We start from the raw sequence: 12,428 nt of genomic DNA, 5'->3' as shown, positions 1-12,428 counted from the left end.
ATTCATTCTTTCTCTATAGGGGTAGAGATACTACTTTGGCAATAAGTTGACAAGAAAATTTATATCTACATTAGTGTCCGTCGCCTGCCCGCTCTTCGAACTTAATAAATGCATCAACTCACCTTGCTGGTGGAATTTTCTAGAAATCTATTCTTAGCTGGCCACCACCAAAAGGAAGAAATATTCCTTCCAGATTTCAAATCTCTGAACATTATGGTTTCAGAGATATCGTGATGAATCTACATAGGTAGAAATCTTTTATACACATTCCATGTGCATATGAAAAGATTTCTTAGTTTTAACTACACATAAATTTGATCACATTTATTTCATACATTGGGATATCTAATATCTTTTTATTGTATTTAGGCCTCTCGCACACGGCGACGTTTGTTGCAAGGCAGTAGTGATACTGTCGCGATGCAAAATCGATTTAGTAACTGCACGTAAATACCTACCATCAAAACAGTTGCAAGATGTGATCTCTATTATGGCAACATTGTTAATCACGTTGTCTTTCGTGCTCGCCCGTTTAATAAAAAGAGATAAGTAGTTGAACCCTCTGTAAACAATTTTTAAAATAAAAAAAATTAAAAACTTGCACTCGGGTCTTCCCCATTTCTCTCGCGATGCAGTAACGTGTTACAAGTGTGACTAATATACGTTAGTAACAAATTATATTTAGTAAACTCGACACGGCGCGACATCGCCATAAAAAGTCGCTGTGGGCAAAAATAATTGTTTTTGTTTTAAAAAATATATATGTATTGATACTCATTTTTGCCAAAAGTATTTTTACAACACATAGATAAGTAAATGGCTGTATAAGATTGGGATTGACTTTAGTGGACTGTATTTCATTAGAAGGCCTTGGTCCAGAGAATGAATTAATTTATTAAGAATTAATTTTAAAAAGAAGGGAAAACACGTGTGCTCGGTGGCGGTAGGGAGCAGAGAGAGCACAGATAAAAACATATTTTACCGAATCGCCTAACCATAGATAAAATCTTAACTAAAACATTTTTTGTTGGTACTATTGCCAACAATGGCAACACCAAAATTGACGGCAAATTATTGTGGTGTTATGTTTTATATTAGGTTGGGAAAAATAGTAATTCGTTTTTTTTTCAAAATTTATTTACATTTAACTACAGCATGTAGGCGCCATTTTGATCAATGGTATTTTACTATTTTGTAGATAGTAATGTGATGTCGTTGCTTTAGAAATATTATTTTTTTTAAATATAGTAGTTTAGGCAATACCCAAATAAATCTAAAGGCATTATCACCTCTCTTAAATTTTGTTGAAACGTTAAAACACCAAACTTCTTCTATTAATAAATTCCCGCTTTTCTCTTCCTATTTTTTCTAAATTAATTATACCAGTTATGGGAAGTAGAGATACTGCAATATCACACCACACTCAATCTCTTTAATGGAAAATAGAATGAAACAGAATTTTATCACCTAGCTTATTTTATGTAACTTTCTAATGCTTTATTCGATTGGTGCTGGATACTACTAGCCGTTTTGGATTTTACAGCTTCTTTAGACTCAGATCTGAGTCCAAATAATCGGAATAAACCTTTTTAATGTCGTCAAAACCAGCCAGTCACAAATAGTACAGTCAAAGAGATTTTATTACAACTCAATTACTCCTCCTGTTTATTAGTAAACATGGCTATATTTATTTGAATTGCTTGACAAGTTGTCACGGCGCATGACAGTAGCCTGTCTTTCTCGCTCCTACAGCGCGCCCGCTCGCACATTTGACTGCGTCTGCACACGCTGGCCGTGTGTGAATCCCACAAGTTTATCCATACTGATTGCGAATACTTATCCTCAACCTAATGTTTAGGCGAATATTATATATGAATTATGAAGATACACAATTTTTTTAAAAAGTAATATGAAATTCAACACCAAATTCATAATTATTTCTCTAATTTGTCCAGATAAACAATGACCAATTTAAGAATACGTAGCATACATATATAAAAAAAAGGTTTTAATGTTATTTATTTTATTATAAAACATATTTTATAGAAATCAATTATGTACTTATCGTACAAAAACATCACAAGCTGGTAAAAATCTTATAACTATAGTGAAATATGAGTTTTAGAACGTATTCGTGAATAAGAATGAATGATGAATGAATGAAATCCCTCTTTTAATGGAAATATTAAGGCCGCTAGGGCCGTAAGGAGCGGAGATCACAGACCGTCAAGCTAGCGTTGAACGTTGTAAGAAAACAATCGACTAGCTGCTTCAAATCGATTTTGATAGAAATTTATGTGGGAGACCAATGCCCAGCTGTGGCTATAGATAAAATGATGAAGGAAATTTTTTTCTACTGTATTCAGTAGACTAAGATAACACCTGAAAATGCACAATTTATTTCATCGAGTAATCGTATATAGATGCGTTTATATCAGTTGCAAAATGGCAGTACAACTTTTTGTAAGAAAAAGAAGGATATATAGTGTTGTTTCGAAAAAGAAAAAAAAGTATAAATTTTTTAACAGATGTAAAGACTGGAAATGTACCAGTTAATGATTTTTTTAACATTTTAAATTAAAATTGTTACTCGTTCATATATTTAAGTAATCGCATGTAAACGCATCTTTAGATCTCTTTACAGTTGCTTATAGTGTAATCATCTATATTAATCAAAAATTACAAATGTTAATGTTTTGAAACATTAACATAATTGTTTTAATTACATACACACTGAAACTAGTTTGTGTGCGACTTTTAATTGTGCTATTTTTTTTGTGCAAATTGATACAGGATTTTGTATATCTGGCCACCGAGATATATACCAGCGCCTAGTAAGATAATTTTGTGTATAAAAAATTAAATCTTAACGAGTGCGATTTATATTTTGATCACTTTACCACAAGGAAGTTTGCGTATTGTCAGACTACGAAGGGTGGTTGTACATGTTAAAAATTCCTAGTTTTTTTTTGTGACATTTTGAGTTATACTTGAGATTTTAATGCCGTCCTTAAAAATTTTAAAAATTACTTTAATTTTGTCCTTAAAATTATTTTTAATAGATACTCATGGAGATTTTTTGCGATTTTTAAATACGTTTTCTTATATGTTGTCTATATTCACCGCACAAAACGGGTTTTAGTGTATTATAATTACAATGTTAAAATGATATGTAAAAAAATCGGACAAAAGCCCATGTAGTCATTTTTCAATCACAATTAATATTAATAAATATTATTTCGTGTACCATGTCAAAGACATGTGACAGTTGTATAAAAAAAATACCGCCAAAAAATCTGTCACATTGAGACAGAATTTTATAAATATAGTGTATGTTTTTATATACAAGTAACCTAGGTGTAAGTGAAAAAATCTCTGATGATGATGACCATATTATGTGATGTTGAGTTTAAATAAATAACTTTAATTATTCCAATTGTGTTTCATTGTACTCTTTTTTATTTGTAGTTTTTTTTTTCAGCCGATAGAAACCCATTGCAGGGACCATAGCCAAGGCATAGACCTCGCTCTAAGATTGCTACGAAGACTGGTGCTGCGTTGCCAGCACCTAGTGACTCCCCGCGACTTTAGCTATGACTTCGGTCCACCAGAATCTTTTAGCCCCAAGTACTATCAGTTGCACGAGCAATCTGCTCGACCCAGAGATTCAAATGAGCAATTCTTCGAGGTACGAACTCCTCGTATCTGATTCTATCATGTAGCGAAACACCAACCATATTCTGTACATCAAACAATCTGGTAGTCTTGGACTAATCCTCCTGGAGGACCCACGCAGTTGTTGTTTTAGGCTACGATATAGTCGAGTCCAAAAATTGAAGAGTGATATTTTAAACTCTTAGTTCCCAAAGTGGTCTAGATGGATCCTCTGGTGTCCATGAGAAACTCAGAGGTTGTCGTTGGCGTGATAAAAAAAATTGGTGTTCACAATTCGTAAGCGAGACAGAACCCACATTCTTTTTGTCTATAACATGCAGTTCTCGGGCATTAAAATGTTATTTATATTGGTCAATAATATTAAATAATATACAAATTGCATGAAGGAGCTCATGGAATCTACAGAAGCTTATAGTCTGCTATGTAGAGGTTAAAAGAATAAAAGCGTGCATGGCTCTATAAAACAAAAATGCCTGGAGAATTATAGTGGCGGAGACATACTACTAAATACCACCATTGTTTATGAACAAACAATTAAAAGCAAGAAAAGAATATAACATATTTTGGTGGCATTTGTTGTCCTTGTCTATTTTTCTATATAATTTTCCAACAATAATTTATGTTATACATAACTGTATAACATTTCGTAAGTTTTATTTACTTACATTTTAAATATAGTCATTGTTCATTTTCATACCAGTGTCATTTCGAAGAGGCAACTTCACCAGATTTTGTAACATTCTGTGGTTAAATACATTTGATATTATCAGATTTTTTCTTAATATCTCAAATATTAATAAAATCTTCTGGTATATCCGTGCGTTTTGAAAAAATGTTTTATATAATTTAAACCACAAACTCATTTTGTAATAAAAACTAAGTGTATTACTCAATTTTATATAAAATTAATCATATATAACGCTCCACAAATTTAACACGACTGTAAAGGTATTTTAACCCTTAAATGCATGACTTTTATTTATACTTTAAAAAAATTATCTTGCAGATAAGAACACTAAAATGCAGGGCAAAAAAAATGAAATGTATATAATATTTTTTAAACTTACTTTTTTAAAAAACCTAATGTTGCATATGTACAACACTATGCATTTTCTCTCTCATTTTACGTTTAAGGTACGTTGCAATTTTACATCATTATGCATTTAAGGGTTAAATAATATAATGTAGATATAGTAGATATCGCCTTACTAATATGACTTAGTGCTTTTCTGGCAACATTTTTATAAATTTTTACTTCCCCTGCTACCAGATTTCGCGGGGAATACATGTTTTGGAATTGTGTTATTGCCTTTTGGAACGTTGGCATAAACTGATTATTCGTGTAAGGCTATATATTATTCGTAAATACTACGAAAATTTCAAAGTTTTCTATACTGTTCATCTGTTAGAGAATCCACCTAATCACAAGCCATCTTGCCATCGCAATATATACTTGGCACACTACTCAATCATCACGCTTGCAATGCCTAAAATATATCGTTAACAACATAAAATATGTAACTCGTAGATTGATTTTACAATTATTATTATCGGTAACGCCATCTCTATGATTGTTTTACAATCTAGACGTTTAGTTATGTTTTGAACACGTTTTAAAATTAATTTATCTTGCCATCTATCGTAGAATGGAAAATTTATTATTCCTTTTCAAAAGTATTCTAAAATATCGTTTCAATTTTAGTTTTCCTTAAATAGTAAAATTCAACTGAACTCTTCATTCGACGGGCAGAATTAAATTTAGATTCTCTCTACCGCACTTTTATGAATACGTGAAAGGAACATATTTCTGATAAATGCAGGGAAGGGAACTAGTAAAAGTATGTTGTGTATGTGTACATATTTACAAACATGTTATTATTTGAAACAATTTAAGATCTTAGGTTTTTATACATTAATAATTTTTTTTTAGTTATTATTTCCATGGGTCTTTAGCGTTAAATTTTGGTTCTGTGACCTCCATGACATGATAGATACATGGAGTTGCAGGGCACTCCGTGGAAATGATTAAACATGTGGATTTTCTAGTATCAATTGTCTGGCGAATATGAATACATTTTTTTTTCACGCTGCCAACATTACTCGATGAGGGCAAGGCGGGCTCTGGCGGCGGCCGTTGTGTTTTATCCTTTTGTCTTCTTCAATCCAATATGGCGGTAAACGGCATACGAACGGTGCAGAATGTTTTGATTTGAAACGCACTACAAAAAACTAAATAAACCAACGAAACTCGAAAAAAATAGGCAATGGCCGGCGCGATTGATGCAGTGCGGTGTTGAGAACGCGCCATGTGCGACTACGCGCGCGCTTTGTGTCAACAATAGTATTAAATGAATTCGCGTATAATATATGGGATAATATTTACTAAATGTTGTTATTAATGGTGTTCTGTGATACTAGTTTACGCGCTAGATATGTCTGCCGATGATAAAGAAGCGACATGTCCGACCACGAGTGAACAAATATCTGATTTTGTGAAAATTAAAAACGGTACAAGTGTTGACGGGGAATGTGAGAAAACCACGAAAGCTAGGAAGGTTTCGTTTCCTAAAGACCAGCAATTGGTGACCAAATACTTCGAACCCGCCAATCCCTGGCAAGATGGTGAGTGGTCTGGATCTCTTTAAAAATACAGTCATGTTGAAAATAGGGCGCAAAAGAGTAGACTTTTATTCTCTTTGTCAGCCCTTTTTATAAACATTTGCCCTTCATAATTACATTCATTCACTGAGACGTTTAACTTGTGTGTATCCTTACATAAAATATATTCTTTGATGACTACATGGTTTGTTTATAGAAATAATTATTTTTAGAGATACGATTAGTAAAATTCGCGGCCAACGGCAGCAAAAAACGTCAATAAGTTCGATATTATACTCAGCTATATATTATATCACTTTTAGTTATTTGGTTATAGACTTGAGGTGAAGACGGGTGAATTTATATCAACTATATGATTTTATGTTCAACTCCACTCCCTCTTGGAATAATGTCTGACATTCACTATCATACCATAAATAAATAACCAATAGGAATGTATAAATTATTGTCACTATTTAATTGTTGAAAATATCTATTATCATTTACGAAGATGTATTAGTAAATTAAATATAAATAAATATTTATTATCACAAATAATAAACAGTGAAATACATAATGAACTGATTATATATAAATTTGTAAATACCATTATTATTATCACATTAGTAATAACAGTAAGAAGCTCCATAGACATACCAGAGTTATGGACCCTGAAGATTAGCAAGTTGAAATGGCAGCCTTAAGGTTCTGGAATGGAGAACATGGGCCTGCAAGTGCAACATAACACATGCACCTCCAATAAGGACAGATGACCCTGTTAAGGTCATCAGGAAATGCTTGATATAGACCACTTCCTACAGGTCTTATTAAAAATCAGTGGTAAAGGCCTATGTCAAACAGAAGATATGAAAGTAAATTTAAAACGTGAATTGATACAGAAATCTGTTATAGAGATATTCTCTATTACAGATGTCTCTAATAAAGTGTAACCTCATTATTTTTTGTTAATAATAATTATTAATAACATTATTATATGCACACCTGTGATCTATTTTAGCAAATATTTGCTTTGTGTCAATTGAATATTTTACTATTATGGCTTTTGATCTGTTAACCTATAAACCTGAATTATATGGGTAGTCAAGTTCCCAGATAAACTGAGGCTTTTTACAAAATTTAAAAAAGTTTTTGACCTATATTTACATATTTTAAATGTATGAAAAAAGCAATATATATTTTTAGAGAAATTATACATTTTAAAAACATAGATAAATATCTAAAATATATGTAAGAATTTCAAAACTAACAATTAAACATGTTTATTTTATTTCTCTTCTAAAATTTGGTAAATAATTGTTAGTACTCTAGTAAATTTTTTAAATGTTGTTTAGTTGATAGTGACCCTTGTTAGGTAGAAAATTTAAAAGTGGAAATAATTGTTCACATATATACATTGTTCCAGTTTTTAATGAGTCACATTATACTTTACTTGGATGAAAATCAAATTTGGTACGACCTTGACTTTATGTTTGATATATGTTATCTATTATTTAGGACATTTTTAAACAGATATGTATTAATAATTAAATTAAAAAAATATGTAATAACACAAAAAGAAAAAGGGAACTACAGTACATTTATCAAAAGAAACAAATAAGTCTTTAGAAAACTATGTGATTTGCAAAACACTGGCTGGCTCCTACTGTAATGGATAGACAAAAAAGAATCACTCTTATTCTATATTTACCCAACAATACAGCTATGTGCATTACACTAATACAAAAACTAATCTTGCCCTTTTTTTAAAGCATTTAGTTAAGGTGCCAAAACAAGCCTTAGAGGCTTGTTCAAAATGATATAAACATTGTTGGCCCTGACAACATTATTAGGTTTCCTTTATAAGACACCATGGATAGCTAAAGGAATGGCCTTATAAATGGGTATTTCCCTTTTTTTTGAAAATATCCTTAGAAAGGTCATAATAATCATAGACAATTTATATCAAGGTTTATTGGTTATAGGCTTTATAGATTTAAAGGAGCGAAAGTCTAGCTCATTTGTAAGTAAAGAGCGTAAAAGATTTTACTTCCATTTTCAATCAACCATTATAAAGTGATTACTCTGAAATATTTAATTGATTTAATTTTTCTGTTGGAAAGTCAACAGGCCAATAATATGTGGTAGTACAACATGTGCTGAGACAGGCAGTAAACATTAATTTTAATATGTGGTAATCCAAATTTTGGAATTTCTTTTTCTTACTATATTATCTATCATTTATTATTTTCAGAATCATTGATTTTGGTATATGGCATACCATAAATAAATTGAGAGCAAATAAACTATAAATCCCACCTCCTTTAAAGGTTTTATACCAATAACCAATCATTTTGTATATTTAGTCTGGCTATTGTTACAAGGAATAATATATATATGTAATAGAAATAATAAAACAAAAGCTTTTGTTTTATTATTTCTATTACATAAAACATTTATTATTGTAATGTGTGTTTATACATTATTGCATTACATTTAGATAAGTCCTTTAAATTTAATTAATAATAATATAGGCAAACATTCTTTAAACTTTGAGGCAAATTATCAAAGGAGTTAGGCATCATTTGCTTCACGGGAAAATTTTTCACTGCAAAAGAATTTCAATCTATCATGGCATTTAGTTTAAAACACTCTATAAATTATAATCCAGATTAGGTGGTTTTCAAATAGTATCTCAGCAATAAACTGCTTGTTAAAGTCAATTTGACAGAATTTTAACTACAATTAGATAAACAATTTTTCCTTTTTTTTAACATTATGTTTACAGGGTTTTTTTTTCTTTTAAAATACATACTAACTACATAAAAATACTAACTTCTCTTCTCAGAAGTTACAAGGTATGCTGATGGAAGACTATGACCAAGTCATAGATTAGCTTAGCAGTCTTGGTGTCAGGTTTTGATAACATGGCTTGAAACAAACTGACATTGATTGTAGACATATCTAGGCCTCCTGGCAGACTATATCTTCTTGGATATGATTCCGTTTACACTCTACCACTTAATGTTGCACATATTCAATATCTCAGAACCTCATTTTTTGTAAAAAAATTATTTATAAGATCAAATAACATAAAAATATTTTTGAACTATTTTTTACGGAAATGGTTTTTTCTTACACAACACAATTACTTTGACTTTTTTTGACAATATAGTGAATATACATAAAATCCGTTTATTTTAAATGTGGCATAAGTTACTTTTTTAAAATAATCTAGTTAATGGCAACACTAAATACAATTGAAAAACTTCTTAAAAACAAAGTGACTTATGCCGCTTTCAAAATAAATGGCTCATATGTATACACTCAGTTTGCACCTTTTTAGTTTATCCCCTTCAACACTGAAGAAGATAAACTACTTAAACTTTGACAAAATTGTAACTGAGCAAGTTAAACCTTTAAACTCACTGTGTGTAGTTTATTGCCAAAATTAAATTAAAATGGCATCTTCATGTGCATTCCATATAGCATTCTTGTATATGTTAATATTTTGGTTTCTGGTTAATAAACATGTTTTTAATGTCTTGCTTTTAATTATACTTCGGAATTATACTTCATTTTCAGTAATTGTTTAAAAATAAAGGTAACAAATAAAATCCATTTTTTCAACTCTGGAACTTTTAACAGAACTCTTATTTATTGTCAACTTATTATTTATATAATTTTTAAATCTATTTTATTTTTTGATTATACTCTGCTTTACATGGTGTTATAGTTGTGGAGAATAAGTAGGAAGATACACCTATCATATAGAACAATACATCTTTTAATTATGTTTAACATTAGTTATAATTTAGTTTTAAACTTTAAATTTTGCTATATTATGTGGTGCTATGTGTGTGCGTATCACAAATGTGAAATGTGTCCTATAGGAAATCTATGGGAAAGGCCTGTGTCCTATGGCTAAAATGACAATAATGTGTGTATGTCAATTGGTAAATGTGTCTGCCTTAAATGGTGATATACAATTGACTACATTTGTTAACAATTGTAACAAATTTCTTGATATTAACTATTATTTACTACAATTAACTATTAATTACTGAATATTTAATGAATAAATAATATACTTGATATAATAATGTACCACTTCCACATGTAAATGAGAGTTTTAGGCATGTTTAAGACAATATCAAAATTGTTGCAGGATGTAGGTAAATCTTCACTAGGCTTTTAGATGTCTGCAGTCCATTTTGACTTGAAATTCTGGAATACAGAAATTCTAAACCTTAACAAAGATATTTATAGTTTTATTAACATAGATCTTTCAAAAGAGTTTTTATTTTTTTCTTATTTACTTTTTAAAGTAGGAATGCTATTTTTAAAGCTAACAGGTGTATGATTATATTTATTAAGAATTATTAAAAAAGCCAAAAACCCAGACCCTATAACTGGCTGCATTGAATTGCTGGTCTGTCCCAATCAGTGTAGAAATGCTCATCATCATCATTTCAGCCATAAGACGTCCTCTGCTGGGCATGAGCCTACTCCATAGATTTCTTGGAACGGTAGAAAGCATGCTTCCAGGGTCTTCGGACAAACAAGTGTAACCTGATTTTGAATGCCACACATCAGAATTTAGTTTGTGTCTACTGTGCAATTGCTATTTCAATTTACAAATTACCTTTACATTGTCATCTTGGTGTTTAATTCACTAAATTCAATGTTAGAGAATACAATTGTAAATTGATTTCACATTAATAATCTTCAATAAAACCTGTTCTTTGTTACATTAATGTTTTGATTGGTCTAGTATTGCTTATACAATCCAAGTAAACACGGCTGATTGCCAAAACTATTATAGCAATTAGCAAGAATTGTAGACGTAAACAAAATAATAAACCAATGTGAAATAGCATCACTATTATAAATATATAATGCCTCATTATTAGAATATTCATGTATTATCAATATTAAAATGTAATACACATTTTGCTTATCTGAAGGTGTACTCTTAATTCTTTATTAAGTAAACAATTGTATTGTTTACTTTAAGATTATATTTTTCTATATAATCTGTTACAAGTAATACTGAGAGTACAGAAACTTGATATCTCACTCTGAGTCATGAAGAGGGCTATGCTCTCGGATATCTCTGTGAAATTGAATTAGGAATTAGAAAATCTGTGGAAGAATGAAAGTAACTGAAATAGCCCAGAAAATTGCCAAATTGCAGTGGCATTGGTCAGGCCACACAGTAAACAGAACAGATGGCCGCAGGGGCGTAGAGGTGTGGGAGTTGAGACTAGCAACTGCAGCATCCACCACACAAGTTGGCCCATAATCACCATAACAATGGAAAATGCTGAATGCAGGTCACTTCTAAAAGGTCCTTTATACAATATATAGGGGAGGCCTGTGTCAAGCAGTGAATGTGTAGCTGAAATGATGATGAAAGTCCAAGCCAGTGGTCTCCACGCCTTCATTATTTTATCGAAGCGGTAATTTGTTAGCTAATAGTAACCAATTAAGTCTTAATCCTGAAGGTTAGGGTATCTTAAACATCCAGTGAGTTTCTCCTACGAAGTCTGAAAAGTAAAAGTTTGTTAGGTTTGTTTTGTGCCGAACCAACAGGTTAATATAAAGTATAATAAAACTCATCGCTGAGTGTATTTCGTTAATTAAATATTTGGATTGAAACACGTTTGTAGTGGCAGTTAACCACTGAGCCGTAGTACTCGCCGCAACCGCAGGATCCACTTGCGGTTTTCTTTAGTTTTTACATCATCCGTATATACATTAACATTAAGCTTTATCCGGTTAAGGTAAATCGCGATTTATTAACATCTTTTTCTAATAGGAAAATTTGTAATTAAAGTATTTAAACAGGCAAGTACAGTGTGGGATGTTCCTTCTACAAGGTGGACAGATGTCTTCGTTGAGGTTGTCGGGAAACGTATATTGGAAGCTGCCTGTAGTATCCACAAGGACAATTGAGAAGAATGAAAGTGAGTGAAGAATAAACATAAAAATTTGAAAAACTTATTTGTAAACAAAGACCTTGATACCAACAAATTAGGGGTACGAGAGGCCTCCAACAACGGGGGCCATAAAAAAAAATATCCACAAGGGCAGCTTCCAACTAAGGTTTGCAGGGATTGCCAATCTATGGGGGAGGTCCATGTCCAGCTGTGACT

General features: G+C 31.3%; 1 protein-coding gene across 1 annotated transcript in view; it reads left to right on the top strand.

Moving 5' to 3' along the window:
• Positions 1–5,808: 5,808 nt before the first annotated feature.
• Positions 5,809–12,428, top strand: part of LOC137927289 (serine-rich adhesin for platelets) — a 64,762-nt gene continuing 58,142 nt past the window's right edge. Inside the window, exon 1 of the mRNA XM_068771073.1 lies at positions 5,809–6,297. Coding sequence (XP_068627174.1) covers positions 6,108–6,297 — 190 coding nt within the window. The 5' untranslated portion in view covers positions 5,809–6,107. The remainder of the gene's footprint in view (positions 6,298–12,428) is intronic.

This window comes from Battus philenor, unplaced genomic scaffold, assembly GCF_028537555.1.
Source record: "Battus philenor isolate CCGP_79_NKW_IND1 unplaced genomic scaffold, ilBatPhil1.0.hap1 SCAF_30, whole genome shotgun sequence".
In the NCBI taxonomy this organism is placed as follows: Eukaryota; Metazoa; Arthropoda; class Insecta; order Lepidoptera; family Papilionidae; genus Battus; species Battus philenor.
Note: the sequence above shows the minus strand (reverse complement) of the source record. Positions and strands in the feature narration are given on the sequence as shown.